General features: G+C 40.8%; 1 protein-coding gene across 3 annotated transcripts in view; it reads left to right on the top strand.

Annotated features, from left to right (window-relative positions):
- RABGAP1 (RAB GTPase activating protein 1) overlaps window positions 1-26,251 on the top strand; it is a 175,560-nt gene that overhangs the window by 110,357 nt on the left and 38,952 nt on the right. For all 3 annotated transcript variants that reach the window (XM_049774125.1, XM_049774126.1, XM_049774127.1), the window contains 4 exons: window positions 12,901-13,014; window positions 17,834-17,908; window positions 23,050-23,175; window positions 24,824-24,967. In XM_049774125.1, the coding sequence (XP_049630082.1) occupies window positions 12,901-13,014; window positions 17,834-17,908; window positions 23,050-23,175; window positions 24,824-24,967 (459 nt within the window). The remainder of the gene's footprint in view (window positions 1-12,900; window positions 13,015-17,833; window positions 17,909-23,049; window positions 23,176-24,823; window positions 24,968-26,251) is intronic.

Raw genomic sequence — 26,251 nt, forward strand, 5'->3', positions numbered from 1 at the left:
CAGGATCAGAGTGATAGCTCAGCAGGGATGGCATTTCTTGCAAGTGGCCAACCTAGGTTTAATCCCCAGTCATCTTTTATGGTCCCCTGAGCCTGCCAGGAATAACTTCTGAGCACAAAGCCAGGAGTAGCCTTTGAATGCCCAAAAAAAAAAAAAAAAAAAATCATGCAGTCCATTTTCAAGTCTACCAGAAGAATGTTGACCGTGCAGTTTTACTTAATAGTGGCATTAAAATAAGCGCGGAAAAGTTTGTAGTTATTAGAGAATCTGGCTTTATCTGATAATGTTGTGTCTTGCCACATAGGCAACTCATAAACCACTTCTCTCACCACCTCTTTCCTCAAATGAGTTTTTTATGCTCATTTTTGTCAGATGATAGCTCTTGATTATTTCCTTCTTGGGCCTCTCCAAGATAAATTACTATGAGGGGAAGTCAACCGTGTCAAATCAGGAAAAGGTTGACTGTAGAGTTTGCATTTATGCCCTAACTAACTATACATGATTTAGAGCAGTTTTGCCAAACATTGAATAATTTTCCTGTGGGAAACTTGAGCCCTAAAAGGAAATGAACATAGCAAAAAGCTGCACATCACATGGGGCTTGGGTTTATTTTTAGAGTGGCACTATAATGCCATATTTGGGTTGAGACAATGTGATAGCAGTACATTATTTTTAAAAACCATTTATAAAGAAGTCCTTTACTTTTCTATTGCATTGTATACTGTAGCCAGTGGTCCTCAAACTATGGCCCGCGGGCCACATATTGTATTTGTATCTGTTTTGTTTCTTCATTGCAAAATAAGATATATGCAGTGCTCAGGGGTCACTCCTGGCTGTCTGCTCAGAAATAGCTCCTGGCAGGCACGGGGGGGGGGGGGGGACGGGACACCATATGGGACACCGGGATTCGAACCAACCACCTTTGGTCCTGAATCGGCAGCTTGCAAGGCAAACGCCGCTGTGCTATCTCTCTGGGCCCAAGAGCAATTTCTTTTTTCTTTCCTTTTTTTTTTTTTTTTTTGGGTCACACCCAGCAGTGCTCAGGGGTTACTCCTGGCTCTAGGCTCAGAAATCACCCCTTGCAGGCACAGGGGACCATATGAGATTCAAACCACGGTCCTTCTGCATGAACGGCAAACACCTTACCTCCATGCTATCTCTCCAGCCCCTTCCAGGAGCAATTTCTGAACACAGAGCCAGGAGTAACCCCTGAACACTGCCAGGTGTGGCCCTAAAATCAAATATCAAAAAAAAAGTTTTTTTTTTTTATAGAGTGAGATAAAACATTATTTCCTGAAATCAGTTTAAGAGAGATTTTTTTTTCCACTTTTGGTATGAAGTGAACCCTGTTGATCTTATAAAATCACTTGAAGGAATTTAATTTATTTCATACACATTACTTAAGATCCCTTAATTAGGGGCTGAAGTGGTGGCGCAAGTGGTAGGGCATTTGCCTTGCACGCACTAACTTAGGTCAGACCGTGGTTCGATCCCTCAGCGTCCCATATGGTCCCCCAAGCCCAGAGTGATTTCTGAGCACATAGCCAGGAGTAACCCCTGAACACTGCCAGGTATGGCCCAAAAACCAAAAAAAAAAAAAAAAAAAAAAAAAAGATCCCTTAATTATTAGATTGTCATTTGGTCTGATTTGGATTGCACCAAACAGCGCTCAGAGATGTTACTCCTGGCTCTCCACTCAGGAATCATTCCAGGAGGGCTCCGGACAGACCATGCGGAGTACCGGGGATTAAACCCAGATCAGCCGAGTTCAAGGCAAGACACCCTAACCGTTGTACTGTTTCTCTAGGCTCCCATAGCCTGTCCCTAGAAAGACACATTTCCATTGAGAAATTATGGTAACAACCTGTATGTCTGTTGAGACTAAGACTGCCTTCTTTTCATTTTGTCAGATTTCCTATAAGCCTTTCCTTACTCAAATACAGTTTGATTTTAAGAAGCAAAACTGTTACTTATAGGACAAAATAAGTTTTGCTGTTTTTCTTAAACACCTTTTTTTATTATCAAACATCAGATTTAACATGACTAATAGAAATAAAATTTCTAGATTTTTTTTTTTACTAACATGGAAACTTTTTTAAAATAAATTTTATTGTGACCAAAGTGTATTACAAATCTTTCACAGTAATATTTAGGGAAATCTCTAGATTTTGTAGAAACAATTTGGTGATCTGTTTCACAGAAATCAAGATTTTACTCTTTATCTTAAGCAATTCTGAGAGATGGTCTAATGTATTTGAATGAGCCTTGAGTACTATACTTTTTTCCCTCAATATTAACATGTTAACTTCTAAAAACAGCATCTATAACTTCCTAGAATAATTTTAAAGTCTGTCTTCTTCTTTAAGCAACAAACTACTTTAGAAATAATGATTTCCCTGATGTTGGGTATTTCTCATGGCAGCCTTCCACTCGTTTTCTTTGGGTACTTTCTTTTTCTTCCTGTCATTCTTAGCTTGCTATTTTTCAACTTGAGTTTACAAAGGGTGTGTATTCAAAGGGTTTCCGCCAGTTCCCAGTACCTTGTTAATCCTGAGAAATTACTCAGTGGGCCAATTCTCATAGTAAGGTATAAAAATAGTTGTCAAGGAAAAAAAAGATCAAATGTGGTACGGCTGTGATTTGAACTAGAAGAAGACTTTTCAAACTAAGGTAGAAAGAAAGAAAACACAAATATTATCTTTCTCTTTGATTTTTCTCCCTACAAATTAATTAAAACACTTAAACTTTGCACTGCTTTATTCTTTATACTAAGAGAATATTCAAACTGGAACCAAGAAAAAGTCTTGAAACTTGTGTCACATTGAGCTTATAAATGTACTTATTTTTCCAGTTTTGTTTTACAAATTCAATTCAGCCTTTTATTTTTATTAATTTCCTACTAATTGTAGAACTTTACTGTGTGTGAATTTGGTTGGGTTATTTTTCTCTTTAAGGTTTGGTTTTCCATGTTATATCGAACGTAGATTATGCTTTTCTATTTGAATAAAGCTTTTGGAAGTTATTTTAGGTTTATAAAATAAAATGAATACAGGACATTTCATGTATCCTGCACTTTCATAGTTCTTTATGAGTTCAAGTTTTCTTTTTTTTTTTTCTTTTTGGTTTTTCTTGGGGGCCACACCCGGTGACTCTCAGGGGTTACTCCTGGCTATGTGCTCAGAAATAGCTCCTGGCTTGGGGAACCATATGGGATGCCTGGGGATCGAACCATGGTCCACACAAGGCAGAGATAGATGCCTTACAACCTGTGCTACCGCTCCGGCCCCAGAGTTCAAATTTACTATTTATGTTTATGTGTAGATTCAAAGAGACATTTATTTTTAAGGTTGAAGGCACCTTATTTCCAACTGACCCTAGTTTGAATGCTCCAGCACCACATTTGGACTCCTGAGCACCACTAAGCATAGCCCCCCCCAAAATATATTCCCAGTATTGTGTAAAATAAGCATTAAAATATATCCAATATCATAAATTATTTATCTTTTTTGGCTGGTGAACACTTGTCATTGCTGATTCTTACAAAAAGGTCACCTTAATGCTTTTATACATGTCTTTTATGCTAAACAATAATTTAGAAGTTGATGGAACTGAGTAAGTATGTATTTCATTTTACACAAAGCTGTCTTATAATTTACCAGCGTGGTGTATCATTATATGTAAGCCATTATTAGCACTGAGAGTTCAATTGCCTTATATTCTCATCACACTTGTCTTTTTCTTTTAGCCAATATATGTTTTGTGTGATGCTCTTGATTTCTGAGCTATATGAACTATTTGTATTACTGCTTCAAGTAATAACAGACAATATATTACAGGGCTTTTTTATTTTGGAGTGTTTTTTGTTTTTTTTTTTTGAGTACCCCAATCATCCTACCAGATGGTGGATATTCAGATACTATTCCCAGCTTACTGCTTAGGAGTTGCTCCTGGCAGTGTTCAGAGAGGGTCCCACGTGGGGATGCAGCCCAAGCCTCCTGATTGCAAAGAATGTTCTCCAGGCCATTGAGAACTCTCCAGCCCTACTTTTGTCTTTTCTGTTTTGTTTTGATTTGTTTAGTTGGTTATATTCAGAATTGAACCCAGATCTCATGCATTCAAGGCATGTACTTTATGCCAGGCCATAATCGGTTATACCAAACAAGCGTCATTAAGTAGAGCAAAGGGCAGGTGGAAGAACATGTGCTCAAGGGTTTGTATATTTCAAGTTATATTTTATTTGTGACAGAAATTCTGTGAATGAAATATAAGTTTCAAAAATATGTTTGCCATATTTTTTTTCTCTCTTTTTTTTTCCCCCGGGCCACACCTGTTTGATGCTCAGGGGTTACTCCTGGCTAAGCGCTCAGAAATCGCCCCTGGCTTGGGGGGACCATATGGAATGCTGGGGGAGTCGAACCGCTGTCCTTCCTTGGCTAGCGCTTGCAAGGCAGACACCTTACCTCCAGCGCCACCTCGACGGCCCCTGTTTGGCATATTTAAAACCATTATAAAAAATGTCTCAGTGGTCATGTTGCTCAAATTTGCATGCTATCTAAGGAGTGGGACTTGGTAAATTGTCCTGAGGGGGAGGGAACAAATCCAGCAGTACTGCTTGCTTTTGTGAATAAAATATTACTAGGATATAGACATGTTTTGGGGTGTTTATTGTCTGTACTACTTTCCACACAAGAATGTCCTGCAAAACATAAAGTTTGTGCCTATGGCTCTTCAAAGAGAGTTTGCAAGATTTTAATACTGTGTAATCTGCACATTTTAGATTTCTTCTAATATTTAACCTTTCTCTTGTGATAAAGCAGCCCAAACACAAAATAGGTTATTTTTAAATATGCCCAGTTGTCATAACATGTGTTAGTTTTTTTTTTGGGGGGGGGGCGGGGGGTTCCACACCCAGCAGTGCTCAGGGGTCACTCCTGGCTCTATGCTCAGAAATCACTCCTGGCAGGCTCAGGGGACCATATGGGGTGCCAGGATTCAAACCATTGACTTTCTGCATGAAAGGCAAACGCCTTACCTTCATGCTATCTCTCCAGTCCCAGTTTAAGACCTGTCATTGGATAGTATTTGGGGTAGGAGGTTCCAAGCACTTTTCAGGGCTTCCAGAGACTACGCCTGGCAGTGTCTGTCTTGGCTCTACAGGCCTGAATGCTAGGTGCAGTGGTGCCCAATGGAACAGATAGCTTCTATGGCCATATCCAGTAGTGGTGATTGGGAGACTGTCTGGTGGTGGGGTTTGGATTTGGCTCTTCTGCATGCAGAACATATGCTGCAGCTCTTTGAGCTCTCCCCCCATCCAGTATTTTGTCTATTATTTATTCTCTGTTCTTTGTTTTTTTATTTTGGTTTTGGGGGCCACAACTGGCAGTGCAGAGGCCTGTCTTTTGGCTCTGCACTCAGTCAGGGATCACTATGGTGGTACTTAGGAGACACTTTGGTGTGCTGGAGATTGAACCCAGGTCAGCCACATGCAGGTCAAGTGGCCTGCACATTGTACTGTCTCTTCAGCCTCTTTCTGTTCTTTTAGAGATTATACCTATGCATGATTTCCCTAAGTTCATTTTTAAAGCCTTTTTCTCTTGTGAAATGGATTATTTTGGGTGACTTTTCATTTGGACCATAAGTAACATTATTCATTAATATATATATTGTACCAGAATTAAATGGTCTTGATTTAATTGACATAGTTTTCAGCTAAAGTTCTTTACTGTGCAATCTCAGGAAGGAGTCATCTATTATGCTACTGAAATTTGTTTTCAGGAACTTTTTAGTTTTATTGATGTCATTCTTCTGATAGACACTGTCTCTGTTAAGCTTTCTGGATCATTTTTGTGTAGTTTGGCCTCTGGCAAGTCAAATAGATTTTTTTTTCCCAGATTCTTTAGCATTTTTTTTTTAAGATCACATATTTTAAGCACAGAGGTTCACATGGATTCCGGAATTTATTATCATTCTTTGAAGGCTTCAAAATTTTGGCAAGTGAATTTTCAAAGCTACCATTTCCCAAAAGGGCATTTTTGTCCCTTGAATTTCTAATGATTCCTCTGGTCAGTAGAAAATGGATGGCAAAGGAGCATTGAAATAGAGCAGTTACAGAATTAATGATTTTTATTAATTTTCCATCCTAAGTACATTTGAGTTTTCAAATCATCTGTATCTAATATCCATTTTTAGCTTCATCATCATCAGTCTTTTATGACTGTAACTGGTATAAATATTTGGGGGGGGGTTCTATGCACCAGACCTGGTGATGGCTCAGGGTTTACACCTGGCTCTGCTCTCAGAAATCACTCCTTGTGGACTCAAAACCATATTGAATGCAAGGGATAAAACCAAGGTTGTTTGCATCTGAGGCAAGAGACCTGTGTACTGTGCCATGGCCCCAACCCTTGGCATAATCATTTTAAAGATTTTAGTATTCTACTTAAATCTGTATATGATTTTCTTTTTATCTCTCTTTTTTTTTTTTTGGTTGTGACCCAGGTAACTGCCACATGTAAGATAACACTACATGCTATGCTATCGCTTCAGCCCCTCTGAAAATAATTTTCTCACCTTCATGTCTTTGTCTTCCTAATTCTATTTTTGGGTCACCCAGCAGTGCTCAGGGCTTACTCCTGACTCTACACTCCTTGGCAGGTCTTGGGGGAACTATATAGAGTGCTGGAGATCAAACCTGGGATAGGCACTTGCAAGGCAAACACCAAACCTACTTAATATTCTGAACCCATTATACCATAACCAGTGATCTTGCATTCATGAAATTCCTAGAGTAAGTTTAACTGATGTATCAGACCCCAGTGAAAACAAGGCTTTAGAACTGAGGTTACCAGGGCCGGAGAGATAGCATGGAGGTAAAGCGTTTGCCTTTCATGCAGGAGGTCATCGGTTCGAATTCCGGCGTCCCATATGGTCCCCCGTGCCTGCCAGGAGCAATTTCTGAGCCTGGAGCCAGGAATAACCCCTGAGCACTGCCTGGTGTGACCCAAAAACCAAAAAAAAAAAAAAAAAGAACTGAGGTTACCAAAGGCTGAGGGAATTTGAGAGGTGGGGGAGAAGTGATAGAACAAAAATGACCTAAGGACAGTGTTAGAGAGTCTTTGCCATTTAGTTGTTAGTGGAGTTGCAATAACTATATACCAGAAGCATAAATATGAATAACACTATTGTAACCATATTACATCAGTAAAGATAAAATATCTGTATTTTGTTTGATTGGGGGCCGCACCCAGTAGTGTTCAGAGGTTATCCCTGACTCTGTATTCAGAATTAACTCCTGATGCTGCTCAGGTGACCATATGCGATGTTGGGGACCAAACCTGGGTTAGCCATGTGCAAGATAATGCTCTACCCGCTTGTATCACCATTACAGCCCCTGTATGTATTTTTTAAGTCAAAATAATTAGCAAGTCTTTCATTTCTCAAAGTTCCCTGTACATGATCTGAGTAGTTAATTTTGCAATATAGGATCTGTTAAGTACTGCTGGTCAGACAGTCGGTATGTATTGCACACCTATGTGACCTCTAAGGGTCACATAGTTTGGTTGTGGTACTTAATTGTAATCCTTGCTGGAAGTCACAAACTTTAGTGCAGTGTTACAGTCAATTCTCTTTTTTGGGGGGTCACACCCGGCAATGCTCAGGGGCTACTCCTGGCTCTAGGCTCAGAAATCGCCCCTGGCAGGCACAGGGGACCATATGGGATGCTGGGATTCTAACCACTGTCTTTCTGCATGAAAGGCAAACACCTTACCTCCATGCTATCTCTCCAGCCCCCCAGTCTTAATTTTCTAGCAGGTAAATACGTGGCATGGTCTTCTGAGCACCACTTAGAACAGCATTTTTCAACCACTGTGCCCATGGCACACTAGTGTGCCATGAGATATTGTTTGGTGTGCCGTGGGAAAAATTCCAATTTCATTCGTAATATAGTTCGTAACATGCGGCTTTGGCATGATCGGTCCATTTGTTGTTATTTTTTGGTTTGGGGGTCACATCTGGCATCGCTCAGGGTTACTCCTGGCTCTGTGCTCAGAAATCGCTCCTGCAGGCTTGGGGACCATATGGGATGTAGGGATTCGAGCCACCGATCTTCTGTATGCAAGGCAAACGCCTTACCTTCATGCTATCTCTCCAGCCCATGATCGGTCCAATTGTGAGCCAAAGAGCATGTTACGGACTATAAAAACTAAAGACAGAAAGAGACTGAGAGCTGTGGGGCCAGAGAGATAGCATGGAGGTAAGGCGTTTGCCTTGCATGCAGAAGGTCGGTGGTTCAAATCCCAACTTCCCATATGGTCCTCGATCCTGCCAGGAGCGATTTCTGAGCATAGAGCCAGGATTAACCCCTGAGCGCTGCCGGGTGTGACCCCCCCGCCCCCCAAAAAAAAGAGAAAGAGAGAGAGAGGAGACAGAGAGAGGAGACTGAGAGTTGTTGAAGAGCTACTGTGTGTCTTTCTTCGATTCCTGCCATAATATCAGCTTTGTGTTCAGCCAAACAGACCCTAGTTTTGCACAGAGTAAGTAAACAGAAATATGAACAATTACAAAATACTTTAATTATAAAATAATTTCTTTGTGTTTATTTGATTCCTATTCATGAGAATTACTTTATATATGTGTATGTATATATGTATATATATAGTCAATATAGGCACAGAGTTAAAAATTTTTTTAACATTTTCTAATGGTGGTGCTCCTCGTGATTTTTTTTCATGAACAAAGTGTGCCTTTGCACAAAAAAGGTCGAAAAACACTGACCTAGAGTGGTGCCTGAGTACAGAGCCAGGAATAATTCCTGAGCATTGCCATGTATGGCCCACAACAACAAAAACCCTCAACCATCCAAATAACAACTTGACCTGCAGTAATATAGCTTGTAGTTCTGATATACACTCTCCTTTGATTTCTCTTGATAATTGCACAAGGGTTTTAACTTAACGTGGTATCTGTTCTATTTCTCTTGAAGTACTGTCTTAGCTTTTGTTGGTTTTTGGCCCACACCCAGCAATGCTTGGGGCTACTCCTGGCTCTGCATTCAGAAATAGCTCCTGCCAGGCTTGGGGGAACATATGGGATGCTGAGACTTGAACCCAGGTTTGTCCTGGGTCAGTCGTGTCCAAGGCAAATGCCCTACCGCTGTGCTATCTCTTCGGTCCCTCCCTCTTTTCATTTCTTTTCTTCTTCTCTCCTCCTCTTCTCCTCTCCCCTCCCCTCCCCTCCCCTCCCGGCTCTGCCATAACCCAGCTGTGCTCAGGGATCTGCACAAAATCACTCCTGGCAGAGCTCTGGGGACCATCGGGGTGCTAGGCATTGAGCTCAGATCAGCCATGTGCTAGGAATCTGCCCTATCTGTACTATCTCCAGCCCTAAAGTTACGTTCTTTTGCCTGCATTTTACGCAACTCGAAAATTATTTTTAAATCATAGCATTTTTGGTTGTTTTGTTTTTTTTAAAGCTATTGGAATGTATTTTAAATTTTTCAGTTATTATAAGTATTCCTGATTTAGTTCAGTGCCCCCTTCTTGAATTTTTTGAATCAAACATTAAATTTAGAGATCCTGGTTTTGTTTGTTTGTTTGTTTTGTTGTTTGTTTGTTTTTGGAGGGGTCACACCTGGCAGCGCTCAGAAATAGCTCCTGGCAGACTCAGGGGACCATATGGGAAGCTGGGATTCAAACCAAACCACCCTCTTTCTGCATGCAAGGCAAACGCCCTGCTTCCAGGCTATGTCTCAGGCCCATAGAGATCCTATTTTAGGAAGGGGCATTCACAAAATCAGATAAGCATTTCCATCACTTAATACAAAAGAGGTTTCAGGACTTGTATTCGATATCTTTATCCAGCAGTGACCCTGCCATAGATATTTGCTTGGTTTTGTGAAAGTAGCCTAAAGTCCTATAGGGAAAGTATAATACAAAAATGAAAATAGGTGTAATCTAGCACCAAATATTTTTGTGTATGTGAATGTAGGCTCATGTTCTGAGGACAGCCCAGCTGTCAGCAGGCCTTTGAGCCTCCCTTCACTTCCTTTCACTCTACCATGTGGACGCCTTCTGTCCATATGGTAGAATGCTTTTTACATCTTTATAATCTAGGCACCCATTTCAGTGGCCCTTTCTTTCGTAGTTGTGTAATGTAGAAGACATTATCCAGAGAAGACAAGAATCTTGCCAAAAATGGTTAAACCGGTAAGTTACTGAGTCAACCTCCAAAATCAAATAGTTTGATTGATTCTCAAAGTTATCCACATTTCAATTTGGTTTTTTTTTTTACATTTCAAAAAGTCTTGTGATTCTTAAGAGCCATTCTTCTTCTGGGACTGAAACAGTAATAAAGCAGTTAAGGCACTGGCCTTGCACCCAGCTAACCCAAGTTTGATCCCCTGCATCCTATATGGTCCTCCATGCACCTTACCATGAATAATTCCTGAGTACAGAGCCAAGAGTAGCCCCTGAGCACTGCCAAATGTGGCCCCAAAACAAAGAATTAGTATTCTTTTAGCCACGATCTCTTTCAAACACTTACCTGCCCTTTGTAACTTGTAATTTTAACAGAAAGTTATAAGATATTGCCTTTAGTTCTGTTGTCTGGCTTCTTTTAGGATCCATCACATTGCATATGCCAAGAGCATTTACTGTCTTATGTGTAGGATGTCTCACATCAATATTTTTTTATTCCTTGGAACATATTTTTATTGTTTTTAGCTTGGGCTATGAGTAAAACTGCAGTGAACATTTAGGTTCAAATCTTTCCATGTCGGTATATTTTTGTCCTTCTTGAATATCTACCTAGGATTGAAGTCACTGAATTATATGGTAAATATATATTTAACTGTATAAGTAACTTCAAAACCATTTTCAAAGTATTGATACCATTTTGCATTCCCACCAGTTATGTACGGGAATTGTACTGTCTCACAGCCTTCACCAGTGCTTGGATACCTTATGTGTGTGTGTTGGGTCTTTTTAATTTTAGCATTCAGTGGGTGTCTGGTGGACGCTCAACTGTGGTTTTTAATTTGTATTTCCCGGATGACTAATATTGAACCTTTTTCATGTGCTTGTTTACCATCTCCCCATCTTATTTTATGAAATGTCTGTTCAATTTCTTACTACCGTTAGCTAAGAGTTGAAATACAGATCCATGATAGGCTTGACGATTGAAAGTTCATCTTTTTTTTTTTTTTTTTTTTTTTTTGGTTTTTAGTTTTTGGGCCACACCTGTTTGACGCTCAGGGGTTACTCCTGGCTATGCGCTCAGAAATCGCCCCTGGCTTGGGGGGACCATATGGGACGCCGGGGGATCGAACCACGGTCCATCCTACGCTAGCGCTTGCAAGGCAGACACCTTACCTCTAGCACCACCTTCCTGGCCCCTGAAAGTTCATCTTAAGTTTTCTTTTCTTTGTCATGACTGATCAGGGATTCTTCAGGCCTGTTCTGCAGCTGGTTGTGTTCATCTTTTTCTCTTCAGTACTCAAATCTTCAAATTCTAGCACCCTTTCCTAATTCTCATCTCAGATATTTTCTCCTTTACTCCATTTCAGTTCTTTGTCCATCTGCTGTAACCGGGGCAGTGGCTGATAGAACCTTGCAGATCACCTTGAATTTTATTGGAATCACCATAGTTCAGCACTGCCTTAACTGTTGAATTGCACTAGCAATAAACACCAGTAAAATTTTTGAGGAAAGTAGTTTGGCAATGTCCGTAAATGTTTGGATCCTTGATTGGTTAAGAAAAAGAAAAGCTTGAAAATTCAAATTCCACAAGTGAAATATTTATGGCTCTGGAAACACAAGTGCCCAAAAGGCCAGAGAGATTACAGGAAAGGAAATAGAATATCACTTTTAATTTTTCGTCGTGTAACATGAATATCAGGCTCTTTCTTGGGTGGTGTTCTGAAAATTATGGAAGAGCCCTATAGAAAAGTGAAACTACTGTCTTAGCTCTGAAAACAGAGAATCATTACTGTAGAAGGTACATGTCTGTGCCTGGTTCTTAGCAAGCAAGCAGATAGGATTTAATAAGGAGTAGATAATAGAAGCAGCTGGATGCCTCGTATGTTTTATGAAAGATTGTTGAGACTGCTGACATTCGTTTGATTTCATTTAACTCATTATGGAAAGATGGTTTTCTCCATTGGGACAGACAACGACATTTTTCTCATTGCAGAATTGAATTCCTTTACACTTGGCGGTCTACTGTTGTTTTGTTCGCTCTTATGCCACTTGCCCCTTGGGTAAATTCCAATTAATAGACTTCCTCTTAAGAACCTTTTTCACAGGTTTCATGTCCAACGGTCAATTAAAAATGTTTATGTTCAGTTTTTCTAACCAGAGTACTTTTATTATCAGGCTGAGTGTTTTTGTTGGGAAATCATTTTTACATATTTTCCTTGTTGCAATGGAAAGGTCACTGGTTGTGTTTTCTTGCAGCAAGGATGGGGTTCACATACAACGAAATGTGAATAGGTTGCCCTCTCCCCTTGCTCTTTTTCCCCTTTAATTTTTTTTTTCTTTTTGGATTTTGTGTCACACCTGGCAGCACTCAGTGGTTACTCCAGGCTCTACGCTCAGAAATCTCTTCTGGCAGGCTCTGGGAACCATATGGGATGCCGGGATTCGAACCACTGCCCTTCTACATGCAAGGCAAATGCGCTACCTCCATGCTATCTCTCCGCCCCCCCCTTTAATATTTTATTTTGCTTTTGTTTAAATGGTCCCCGAAGAAGCAATAACTTGGGGCTTGTATATGTGAGTTTGTGTCCCTGCAATATTTTAAAGCACATAAGTAAAAGAAACCTGCTCTGAAACCAAGGAGTATATACGCATGATTAATTCCTCAATTTTGTCTCTCTCTCTCTCTCTCCTCTTGTTTCCCCAGGAGTCTCCCCAGGACAGTGCTATCACCCGAGATATTAATCGGACATTCCCAGCCCATGATTACTTTAAGGACACCGGAGGAGATGGACAAGATTCTTTATATAAAATATGCAAGGTATTTCATATCAAAAGGAAAAAAAGGACTTACTTTTGAATCCTGATTCCTGTTCTTGAAATCATGCTAAAGATAACTTTAGGTACAAATTGCAGTTGATGTTCAGGAATGCAAAAAATGAGGGAACACTTTGGAAAATCAAAGGTGCCAACACAGTATTAAATAGAAATTAATCCTAAATACTGATAAAATGATAGGGTTTCAATTCATTAGGGCTTTTTCCTATGAGAACTTTACAGAAGACAGTCCCCTGGTGCCTCAGTTCATCAGTAGGAACCCCAGGTTCAGTCCTTGGCACATTGTAGTCCATTGAGCGTGCAGGTGCAAAAGCCAAAACCCCACCAAACCAGCAAAAATATAAGTTTTATGTTAAGCACCCCTGAGTACTGTGACATTCTACATTCCTTTTCAATCTTTGTGTGAGTCATAAAATCGGCACTGAGGACAAGTCAGTAGGAGGCTCTGATACCCGCCCAGATAGACTTTTGGCACCACATCTTTTTTTTGTTGTTGTTTGTTTGTTTTTGTTTGTTTTGTTTTGTTTTTCAGGCCACACCCATTTGATGCTCAGGGGTTATTCCTGGCTATGTGCTCAGAAATTGCCCCTGGCTTGGGGAGACCATATGGGACGCCGGGAGATCGAACCGTGGTCTTTTCCTTGGCTAGTGGTTGCAAGGCAGACACCTTAGCTCTAGCACCACCTCGCTGGCCCCTTAGCACCACATCTTATTGAATGATGGGAAGTGCTTTTGTCTATCCAAAGATTTGTGTCTGAAAATAATATTTCCAATAGGAAATACATATCTACTTCAAACTGTTGGGCTAGGGCCAAGGATATAGTACAGGAGTTAAGGCACTAGTGTCTTATAGCTGTCCACTGTTCAATACCAGGCAACGAATATGGTCAACCGAGCACTACCAGGTGAGATCCTGAACACAAAGCCCAGAGTAAATCCTAAACACAACTGGTATGTCTTCCCCATCCCAAGAAACAAAAGTCAAAGTCATTGAACTAACAGAGGGAGTTTGAACCAGTTATTCAACCTACTCCTGACCTCACCACTAGCCTTTAATTTCCTCCTCCTCCTATCCCTGAGAACTAATCAACTACCTATTTTACTTCACATCTTTATAAAAAGTACCAGGATAGAGCCGGAGTGATAGCACAGCTTTAGGGCATTTGACTTGCACGCTGCTGACCTGGAACAGACACAGGTTCCGTCCCCAGCATCCCATATGGTCCCCTGAGACCGCCAGTTTCAACTTTGACAAACTACACATATATACATCAAGATTTACTATTTATCTATATTTTCCATGTATATAACTTTGAAATATATTTTCCAAGATTTAGTATTTATCGATCTTTATAATATTCGACTCTAAAATATGTTTATAGCCACCAAAACTTAGCATTTATCAGTATTTTTTCACAGCTGCTTCAGCTAGTCCTTTGATATACATGTAAATGCATTATAGTATACATCAAGATTCAGTATTTATTAATATTTTGCTTCAGCTAGAGCTTTAACACATTTTTCTAAAATACTTTAAAAAACTTAAGTGTAATAATTATAGATTCTCTGTATCGCTAAAAAAAACCTCATTATGATTAGTAATATCCAATAGCCGTTACACATTCAGATTTCCCTAAATGTTTTTTCTTACATATTTGGAGTCATGTTTCAACAATGTGTATATTGTGTTTAAATCTTTATCCTCCACAACCCCCTATCCGCCATGCCATTGTCTTGCCAAAAATAGTCATTTCTCTGCTAATTTTGGTATTCTTTAGCCACATTGAGTTTTATGATTAGTGTCTGATAGTGGTGAGAGTTCTTTACTGACCACTCTGCTTGCTACATTTTTTTTTAATTAGGAGCGGAGGGCTGGGTCACACCCAGCAGTATTCAGGTTACCCCTGGCTCTGTACTCAGGGATCACTCCTGGCAGGCTCAGGGAACCATATCAGGTACCAGGGATCAAACCCAGATTGGGCATGTGCAAAACAATCATCCTCCCCATTGTAAAATCTTTATTTTATTTGGGTTTTGGACAATACTCAGTGATGCTCAGGGGTTTTTCCTGGCTCTGGTGGCTTCCAGGGGACCATGTGGTTGCCAGGGATTGAGCCTGGATCAAGCATGCAAGGTAAATGCCCAAACTGCTGTACTATCATCCCAATACCTCTGTTTCTTTTTAAAATTTTATCTTAGATCAGTCTTCCCACCTTTGAGTTCTCCCTGTTAGTACTTTTTCTATATTAACCTTAGTGTTGGGTTATTTCAGTGGCCCCCACTAAAGCCATGAGTGCTTCTCCATAAAATAAAATTTCCCTAATTTCTTTTGCTAGTTCTAGCATCCCCAGCTTAGCGTTTAAGATATTTTTTTAATGTGTCTTAACATATTCCCTGAAAATTTTTAACCACATTGGAATTCTTATTGTCCTCTGGTTGATGTATTGTTAGACTTCCCAGCTGAACTATGAAGTTCTCGAGGGTAGTTATCATTTGTTCCATCTGTAGCACATGGTTTGGCACAGAGTATTTCGTCTATACTTATTAACTATCTGCGAATTCATGAAAGGCCTTTTCTTCCCATCCTTCAGTATAGCCTACCACGAACCTACTTTCTTTCCTTTTTTCCCTTCATCTACTTCCTATATGCATTCCTTCAAGCATTTCTTGAGCTCACAAATTATCCTGTGCTTTGTTCTCTATCTGTAGAAACCCAAAACATTTTCCTCCTAGTCCATAATTGATTGATTTCATGCTGAACACTTGACAGAAGACTGAAAATAATACCCCAGTTCTATGATGTTGATACTATAAATATCCTTACAAAAAGGGTATTAGTAACAAACCTAAGATCTGTACCTGGCATTAGTAACTGTGGGGTTTTGGCCTGTGAAGCCTTTGTTCTTTGTTCTCAATTCCTTGATTAACAGGAGTTGCATGCTTCCTGATTATGCAGGGAAGAGAGGGGGTGATTGTACACTTGATTGTGGAGCTGGAGCATACCTGGTTATGGTGTGCTGGAGATTTAACACTTTGTTTTGGTGCCATGGTACCAGTGAACTCAAAGAACAAAACTGCTGCATTCACAATTTGGTGTGTAGGGCAGTGCCAAGGGTTAAACGTAGGGCCCCATTGGCTGCATGTTCTACAACTGATATATCTCTGAGCCACCAGTCTCTTATACTTCTTGACCTACTATTGGTTGTGGCCTACATAGATATTATCGAACTGCTTTCCAGAAAGCTATATTGGCCTGTCATCCTACTAGGTTTCAATATGGTCTAATATGAACTTTTAGTTAATTTGAGAGATATAAAGGTGTGTCTTTATATTAGGAATGAATATTTTATCTGTATATCTTGTCTTTGGAAAGTCTTTGTGTTTCTTTGTAACTCTCTCATAATGTAAATTTAGGGGAATGCCCACACCCATTGGTGCTCAGGTTTTACTCCTGACTACACTCAAAAATTACTCCTGACAGGGCCAGAGAGATAGCATGGAGCTAAGGCGTTTGCCTCCCATGCAGAAGGTGGGTAGTTCGAATCCTAGTGTCCCATATGGTCGCCTGAGCCTGCCAGGAGCAATTCCTGAGCATAGAGCTAGGAGTGGCCCCTGAGCACCACTGGGTATGACCCAGAAAACCAATATAAAAAAAAAATTACTCCTGACAGGGGGCTGGAGAGATAGCAAGGAGGTAGGGTGTTTGCCTTGCATGCAGAAGGATGCTGGTTTGGATCCTGGCATGCCATATGATCCCCCGATCCTGCCAGGAGCAACCCCTGAGTACTGACAGTCTCTGGGGACCATATAGGATGCCAGGGATCAAAATCAGGTCAGCTGCATCAAGGGGGAAAAAAGTCTTAAGGACCAAAGAGTAAACCATAAGGAATGTTAGAGCTAAGTCTTCAGTTAAAGATAATGTTCAGAAAAGAGGGATATTATCATCTGCCAAGAAAAATTCAAAATAAGAATTCCAGAGGAACCCACAAGTGCTTTCAGAGTGATCCCTCTTATCAGAAAAGTTATTACTGGCACTGTGGAAAGAACTGTATTTTTGTGACTTTGCCAAAAGACTTTTTCCCAGAAAGAAAAAAGAATAACATTGACAGTCTTAGCAAGTGCCTGTTCTCTGTGGGTTGTTTGTGCTTAGCCAAAAAGTGCATCACATCAGCTCTTAAGAAACTATTCAAGTAGAAGAAAGACATTACAAGAGCCATAATAGTCATTGGTATGTTAAAAGTATCATAGGAACATTAAAGTAGAGAGGGTAGACTGGCATGTTCGGAATACAAACATGTTTCAGACAGAAAAGAAAGGAAGGGGTCATAGAGATAGCACAGCAGTAGGGCGTTTGCTTTGCATCCAGCTGACCCTGAATGGATCTGGGTTCGATTCCCAGATCTCATATGGTTCCCCAAGCCTGCCAGGAGCAACTTATGAGCACAGAGCCAGGAGTAACCTGAGTACCACCAGGTGTGGCCCAGAAACAAACAAACAAAAAAAAAAGGGAAAGGCACCCGAGGCTGAGGAAGCCACATGTGATACAACTATCTTTTCTGTATGCTTCACTTCTCCCAATGCCTTGGCCACAGAAAGTGGTGTGGTAACAGCCCTATTTTCTAAAGAAGAAAAACTGAAGTGGAGAGAAATGTTGGCAACTTAGTGAAAATCAAGGTGTACTATGTACTATATATAGGCGTCCAAGTTTCTGTCTCCAGAGTTCTGTGGGGCAGCTAATGAGCTAATGGCCCACATGTGACTATATGCTTTTATATCTCCTGTTTTATTTCTTTTTTTCCTAGGCTTATTCTGTGTATGATGAGGAGATTGGCTACTGCCAGGGCCAGTCATTTCTTGCTGCTGTTTTGCTTCTACATGTGAGTAATCAGATCCCGGTCATGACCTAATGTGGACTCAGCTTCTATTACTCCTTGACTTGCACATAGTTTTATATTGGCGGTGGCGGTCTGTCTCTGGGGCATGGATTTTAATTCCTGTATCAAGGTGTTATTTTCCCTTGATTTAGTGCCATCACAAAATTGAAACATAGTGGGAATAAGTAACTATGTCGAAAACTAGTACCGTAGATAATTTTTATTAGTCTGTGTTGGAACCATGGCCCATTTATTATCACTAAAATGGCCAACTCCATTACTATCGGGAGATTTATGTCTCATAGTAGGAGAAAAATAAGAGTGTTGGCTCTCTTTAGCCCCATCTTTTCATTCATTTACTCACTTGGACCTTAACTAATGGAATGTGAGCACTGGTACTCTCCTTACCTAAGTAACCAATTTACTTTTTTCTAAACTGCCTTTTCCCCCCCTCTTTAACAAAAGAAAATGTGTGTGTGTTTGAGTTTGTGTGGGGGAGGGGGCGGAAAGGGAGGGAAGGGAGATGTTTTAGGGTCATAGCTGTTAGGGCTTGGCCATACTTCAAAGCTACACTCATCCTAGGGAATCAAACTCAAGGCCTTGTGGGTTATGTTCATTAGTCCTTCTCTTGCCTTTTATTTTTTACTTTTTAAAGCTTCAGGAAAAAATTATTATCTTTACAACCAGTCATTAAGATCCACACTTTTGAACTCATGTGCAGTATACCTCCTAAGGGCATGACCACCAAATTGCTCAGTGGTATCCTGGAGATTTCATATCGATTCAGAAATAGCTTACCAAAAAACAAGACCTAGGTTCATTTTCCTCCAGCTATTTGCTCAGTAGTCCTTTCTGGTTTTATTTTGATTTGTTTTCTTCCAAGATCAGGGAAGGTTCAGCCATTGTAGTTAGTTGTATTGGTATTTCTTTAGTCTAAACTATCTCCTTATCTTTTGTGTTACGTGCCATTAAAATTTTAGTATTTTCTTCATGTATTTATTTATTAGTTTTTGGATCATTCCCCGCAATGCTCAGAAGTTACTTCTGGCTCTTCACTCAGGAATCATTCTTGTGATGCATGGGGGGACCATATGAATTGCTGTGATGGAACTCCAGTTCAGCTTTATCCAAGGCTAGTGCCTTCCCTGCTATACTGTTACTCTGGCCCACCATTGACAATTTTAATAAATTCAGACAAAGTTTTTAAGACATCCCACATCCTTGGGTTGGCACATCCTTTCTTCATGATTCAAATTAAAATCTTTTGGTTCTGGAGATAGCACAGTGGTAGGGCGTTTGCCTTGCATGCAGTCAACCTGGAACAGACCTGGGTTCGATTCCTGGCATCCTATACATTCCCTTAGCCTGCCAGGAGTGACTTGAGCACAGAACCATTGCCACCGGGTGTGGCCCCAACCCCCTCCCCCCAAAAAAAGACATTAAAATTTTTTGCACAAAAATTCCACACAAGTCACATTAGTTGAGCTCTTGAGTGCCTAGTACTTCAAAAAAAATCTAGTATTTTCGAGCATCTTGGCTCTGCTTCGAAGCTCAGTAATGCGTAATGTGAACTGGTCCCATACTCCTGGCTACATCTAGTGAAGCTGACTAACTTGAGGTATAAAATCACAAATACAGGGCCCGGAGTGATAGCACAGCCGTGTTTGCCTTGCAAGCAGCCGATCCAGGACCAAAGGTGGTTGGTTCGAATCCCATTGTCCCATATGGTCCCCCGTGCCTGCCAGGAGCTATTTTTGAGCAGACAGCCAGGAGTAACCCCTGAGCGCCGCCGGGTGTGACCCAAAAACCAAAAAAAAAAAAAAAAATCACAAATACATTATTGTTGGTTTTTAAAAACACAGTAATAGTACGATAAAACGTCTGATAGAAAATTATAACAGGGGGCCGGAGAGATAGCATGGAGGTAAGGCATTTGCCTTTCATGCAGGAGGTCATCGGTTCGAATCCCGGTGCCCCATATGGTCCCCCGTGCCTGCCAGGAGCAATTTCTGAGCCTGGAGCCAGGAATAACCCCTGAGCACTGCCGGGTGTGACCCCCCCCCCCAAAAAAAAAAGAAAATTATAACAAGGAAATCCGCTTTATCTTGTAGATGAGCCTTGGACAATGAGAAGGGGGCTGAATCTCTTTTTTATACTTTGTTTCATTTGACCTTTTATTCTTACATGCTATGAATGCAGTAAAACCATTTTCTTTTGATTGGGGGCCATACTCTTGGCAGGTCTTCAGTGGTTACTCCTGGTGTTGCACTCAGGAATCATCTGTGGTGGTGCTTGGGAGATCATTTGGAATGCTGGGATTGAGCCCAGATTGGCTGCATGCAAGGCAAATGCCCTACCTACTGTGTTGTCGCTCGGCCAGAGGTCTCAAACTCGAGGCCTGCAGGCCGTTTGCGGCCCTCCGTACAACATTTTGTGGCCCTGCCCTAGAGGAATCTTTTTTTGTTTTGTTTTGTTTTAGTTGTTTGGGTCACACACCCCAGTGTTCAAGGCTTACTACTGACTTTGCACTCAAGGATCACCCCGACTTTGCCTCCTGCGGTCCCCAGGTAAATTGAGTTTGAGACCCCTGGAAGCAGTAAAACCATTTTCAAAGCAAGGAAGTAGAGAGTAGAGCATTCCTGGCAAAAGGAACAATACACAGGAGCACTGAAAGGAATGGAAATTTGGTAGAAGGGGAGAAATGAAAAATAGGCAATGTGTTGGGATCTGGGCACTACTCCAGGAGCCGCCCTGGGTTTGGTCCCCAGAGCACCTCCAAGAGGGTACCCTTCCATATGGCCCCAAACCCAGAACAGGAAAGCAAAGGCCATGTATTTAGGACATTGAAAGTGATAGAACTTGGGCAAGAGTTAGAAGTTTGGTATTTTTTGAACTCCCAACACCCTCATATTCAGATATTTTAAACCACGTTGTATAGGTTGTGTTCTCTGTGAAATAAACGTTATAGTATTTTCCTATGAACTTGTTATGTTATCTTACTATGAACTAGCTTGTTATTTTAAAAATGTGTAGAGCTGTGACATGAAAGAGGCCACATTTTCTCCCTCTACCAGCTTTATTAAATTATAACTAGCAAATAACGTAGTGTGCTTGGATGTATGATTAATAATAGAACAACTCTATATACATGTTTTACAAAACAGCCACCATCAAGCTGATTAACAGTCTATCAAGAGGGCCCGGAGAGATAGCACAGCGGCGTTTGCCTTGCAAGCAGCCGATCCAGAACCAAAGGTGGTTGGTTCGAATCCCGGTGTCCCATATGGTCCCCCGTGCCTGCCAGGAGCTATTTCTGAGCAGATAGCCAGGAGTAACCCCTGAGCACCGCCGGGTGTGGCCCAAAAACAAAAACAAAAACAGTCTATCAAGAGATCAAAGTTTTTAAATTTTTTTGTTTCATTGTTTTAATAAGTTTACATCTCAGAAACCCCACAGCCTAGGTTTGTTATCTTTGTTCTCAGCTTCAGTTTAAGGGCATTTATCTTCATTGAAGCCTCATAGTCCCCTTAAAAAGGGTTTTTCTACAAATCCCGCAGTGCTTTGGTTTGTACCCTGTACTGCTTGCCTGATTGAGAGTGAGGGCAGATACCTACCTATGGTGGTCTCAGCATAGGGAAGGATGAAGTCACCTTGAGAGACAAAGATCCAGATGCCCTTAAATTTCCAGTAAAAGTTGGTCTTTTTATCACTTATTGCTGAATCTGATTTGCTCTTCAGTTGTTTTATTCACAGTGATTTCTGTTCTTAGCCCACTTCTATCATGTTCTTCCATAGAAGGCCACCCACCTTCTTGACATTTTGAAGGCTCACTACAGTCACACCACGCCGTAAATAACATTTCCAGTGCTTTTTTCCTATTTTGAAAACCAGACATTTTGCCAGGTTCTCAGGGGAACATATTTTCCATAAAGCTAAGGAAGATGATGCAGGTATTTTAATAAGTTGCTAGAAATCTTTAAATAGAAGCGAAAATAGGGGTTGGGTTGTTTGTTTGTTTTTTAACTTTATTGATTGATTGGTTTTTAGGCCACACCCAGCGGCGCTCAGAGGTTACTCCTGGTCTGCACTCAGAAATTGCCTCTGGCTTGGGGGACTGTATGAGATGCTGGGAATAGAACGGGTTCCTTCTAGGTCAGCGACATGCAGGGCAAATGCCTTAACGCTATGCTATCTCTCCAGACCCATTTTGGTTTTTTTTTTCTCCTCAGTATTATTGCAGGTGTTACTGTAGTACCCTAAGGTTTACCGCAAATCTTAGAATAGTAACAACAGGGAGAAAAAACATAAGAGTCAAACAGTAGCTAAGGAGGTATTGCAAAGGATAAAACCTAACCTTGTATACTTAGTTCTTAGGCTGAGGCAAGTTTTCTGTCCTTTGATCCCACTTATTCTTCCTGATTTCTTGGTTGTTGTTGTTGGTTTTAACTTGATTGATTGATTGGGTTTTGGGCCACACCCAGTGGCATTCAGGGCTCACTCTGGCTCTGCACTCAGAAATCGCCCCTGGCAGACTGGGGGACACACAGGATGCTAGGAGTGGAACCAGTTTCCTCCCAGGTCGGCTGCATGCAAGGCAAACACCCTACTGCTATGCTGTCTCTCTGGTCCCTTCTTCCTGATTTCTATTGTAGTTATTGCACGCTACATGTTTGGTAAGCTTTTCACAATAGAAAACAGTGTTTGATACACAACAGGCATCGTTGAATTAAAAAAAAATTTTTTGGACCACACTTGATGGTGTTCATGTCCACCTCCTTCCTTGAGTTTCCTGATGCTGGGGGATCATGAGGTGCTAGAGATGACAATCAGGCCTTCTGCATGTGAAGCATGTGCTTCAGCCCTTAAACAGCCTCTCCAGTTCAGTTTTTCTTTTTGTTTAAATGAATCATTATTGCATTATGACATAGTTTCAGGTGTGTGTCATTGTAAATAAGCTCAATGGAGTGAGTGAATGTTATTTATAAAGCCACAAGTCTCGTTTCTGAATACCTCGAAATTTCTTGGTAGATAAGAGAGTAGAGATAAGAGAGTCAAAGTATGAACTTAATGTATTAAGAAAATGTGTACGTTGTAATTGTCATTTTCCTCTTGCATCCCCTCAATCCTCTCCCTAACTGTTACAGATGCCCGAAGAACAGGCCTTCAGTGTTCTGGTCAAGATTATGTTTGATTATGGACTCAGGGAACTTTTCAAGCAGAATTTTGAAGATTTACACTGCAAATTTTACCAATTGGAGCGCCTCATGCAGGTAAAAGAAATCCAGCCTCCCTTCCCTTTCCTCCCTTTCCTATTAGTGTGCTGGAAGGGAGTGACTAGATTGAGACTGAGAAGCAGCCAGAATTAGTTTAGCATTCTGGCATTATGGGAAGGTTCTTTGTGTGTTTGGTTGGTGGTGGTGGTAATGGTTGTTTGATTTTGGGGCCATACCTAGAGGTGCTTGGATTATTCTTGGTTATATACTCAGAAATCGCTTGTAACAGCCTCGGGGGGCCATGCCCAGGATCCAACCCTGGTCTGTCCCAGGTTGGCTACATGCAAGTCAAGCACCCTACTGCTGTGGTATCACTCTGGCCCTGTTTGTTTTAATTGCTTTTCTGTGTTTGCCCATTTCTTGTGATGGAGGGAGGACACTGAGATGAATAAGGTTTGAGGTTGAGGGGTGTGAGCACGCGCGCACGCACACACGCACACACACACACACACACACACACACACAAAATTTAGCAGGGACCATAATACAGAAAACTTCATCAAAAAGTAGGCACTATATCTATACAATATATACTACGCAGCTATTAGGAGAAATGAAGTAATGTAATCTGCTAATACATGGACGAGTGGAAAATATTAAGCTGAGTGAAGTCAGAGGGAGAGGAATAGACAGAATGATTGCACTCATTTATGAGATTTTTTTAAATGATCATATGATAATAATATTCAAAGATAATAGAGATAAGGGTCAGGAGGACCAGTCCATGATAGGAAGTTTCAAACCAAGTGCTGTTAGGGTAGAGAAGGGACCACTGTGATAGTTGGAAATGATCTGGACAAGAACTGGGTACTAAAAGAAGATAAAGTGATATGCATGAAACCCTTTCAGCAGCGTATTGCAAACCACAGCATCTAAAAGGAAAAAAAAAAATAAAAGGAGAATAAGGAAAAATGTCTGCCATAGAGGCAGATAGCGGGTAGGGGACAGAAGACACAAGGGAAACTGGGGACATTGATGGCAGGAAATGTGTGCTGGTGAAGGGGTGGATTGGAACATTGTATAATTATTAACAATTTTATAACAGTATCTCACAGTGATTGAATTTAAAAATTTTATTAATTAAAAAAATAGTAATAGTCATGCAGAAATCATTCAGGGTTGGAAGTGCCTGCACAGTTGAGTGTGGAAGCACTGGGCTGGATCCCTAGTATACCTGGTATTCCACACTTCATATTCGGAGTTACTCTTGAGTACTTGTGGGTGTGGCCCAAAAACCAGAATAAAAATAAAAAAGAAATATTCACCAAGAATCTGTGGTTGACTGGGTCGGAGCTCATAACAAAAGTGAAACAAACTTTTCCCAAACACTTCTTAACCTGAAAGCAAAACTACCCTGTCAGATATTTTGATCTTTTGGGGGGATTCCTCTTTAATTCCTTTGTGGACTGGAAAGGAGAACTGGTGCCAGTTTAATAATAGATGACAAATAATTCTTCTGAATACTTCTCAGGCTCTAGAAAAAACTAAAGTACATGATTATTTTTTTTGTCTAAACTGTTCCTGGCAGAGTTAATGAGCCAGCCAATGAGAACTGAACGAATACATACGTGCCCCAAATTAATTCATTAATTTGTTGCTTTAGGAGTACGTGCCCCCAAATTAATTCATTAATTTGTTGCTTTAGGAGTACATTCCAGACCTGTACAACCACTTTTTGGACATCAGCCTAGAAGCGCACATGTATGCCTCTCAGTGGTTCCTGACTCTCTTCACAGCAAAGTTCCCACTCTACATGGTCTTCCATATCATCGACCTGCTGTTATGTGAGGTATGGGGCTTGCTTACACTCTCTCCTGTTGGCTTTTGTCTGCTGGCCCTTCCTCTGTCAGCTCAGTCACACATTTGGAGAGTGGTGTTTGTTTTTGTTTTTCCAATAGTGGAAAAATTTATTTATTTTTATTGGGCCTGAACCTAATGATCATATTTTCTGAAAGTTGCAGTCTGGTGTGGGTTATTTTATATATATATATATATATATATATATATATATATATATATGGATATATAAGGACTGGAGTGATAGCTCAGCATTAGGGCATTTGCCTTGCACGCAGCCGAACCAGGATGGACTCAGGTTCGATCCTTAGCATCTCATATGGTCCCCTAAGCCTTCCAGGAGCAATTTCTGAGTGCAGAGCAAGAGCTCTGCCAGGTGTGGGCCCTCCCCCCCCCAAAAAAAAAAAAAAAAGAAGAAGAAGGGGCCGGGAGGGAGGGAGGAAGAAAGGAAGGAAGGGAGAGAGAGAAAGATAGTATTGTAATAATACTCAGACAGTAGAGAGGAGGGCCAGGAGGATCAGTCCATGGTAGAAAGATTGCCACAAAGAGCGGGAGAGTGTAGCTAGGGCAGGAAAGGGACCACTATGACAATGATAGGTGACGATGATCACTCTGGACAAGAACTGGGTGCTGAAAGGAGATAAAGTGATAGGTATGATGCCCCTTCAGTAACAACATCGCAAACCACAGTGTCTAAAAGGGAAAAAAAAATAGAGTCAGGAGGAAAAAGATAATCATAGAATAATCTCGCACATGTGTGGGATATAAGAAAAATAAAGGATAGTATGGTAGTGATGGAGACAAGGACCAGGAGGATCAGTCCATGGTAGGAAGCTTGCCACAAAGAACAGGTAGTGCCATTATGACAATAATGGTTGGAACTGATCACTCTGGACACAAAATAAGTGATGAAAGGAAAAAAGTGATATGCAGGGTACCCCTTTATTAACAATAGTACAAACCACAGTGGCAAAAGGGAGAGATAGAAAAGTAAAATTATCTGCCTGAGAGGCAGGCAGGGGTAGGGGTGGGAAGGAAACTGGGGACACTGATAGCAGGAAATGTGTCCTGGTAAAAATTGGTGTACATTGTACGACTGAAATTCAATCATGAACAATTTTGTAACCATGGTGCTTAAATTAAAAATTTCGCAAATATATAAATAAAAGGGAAAAATGTGGGAGGAGAAAGAGAAAAGAAAAGTGGGGACATTAGGGGTCGGATATGTGCACTAGTGAAGGGTGTTGGACATTTATGACTGAATCTCAATCATAAA

Source organism: Suncus etruscus, chromosome 5, assembly GCF_024139225.1.
Source record: "Suncus etruscus isolate mSunEtr1 chromosome 5, mSunEtr1.pri.cur, whole genome shotgun sequence".
NCBI classification, from domain to species: domain Eukaryota; kingdom Metazoa; phylum Chordata; class Mammalia; order Eulipotyphla; family Soricidae; genus Suncus; species Suncus etruscus.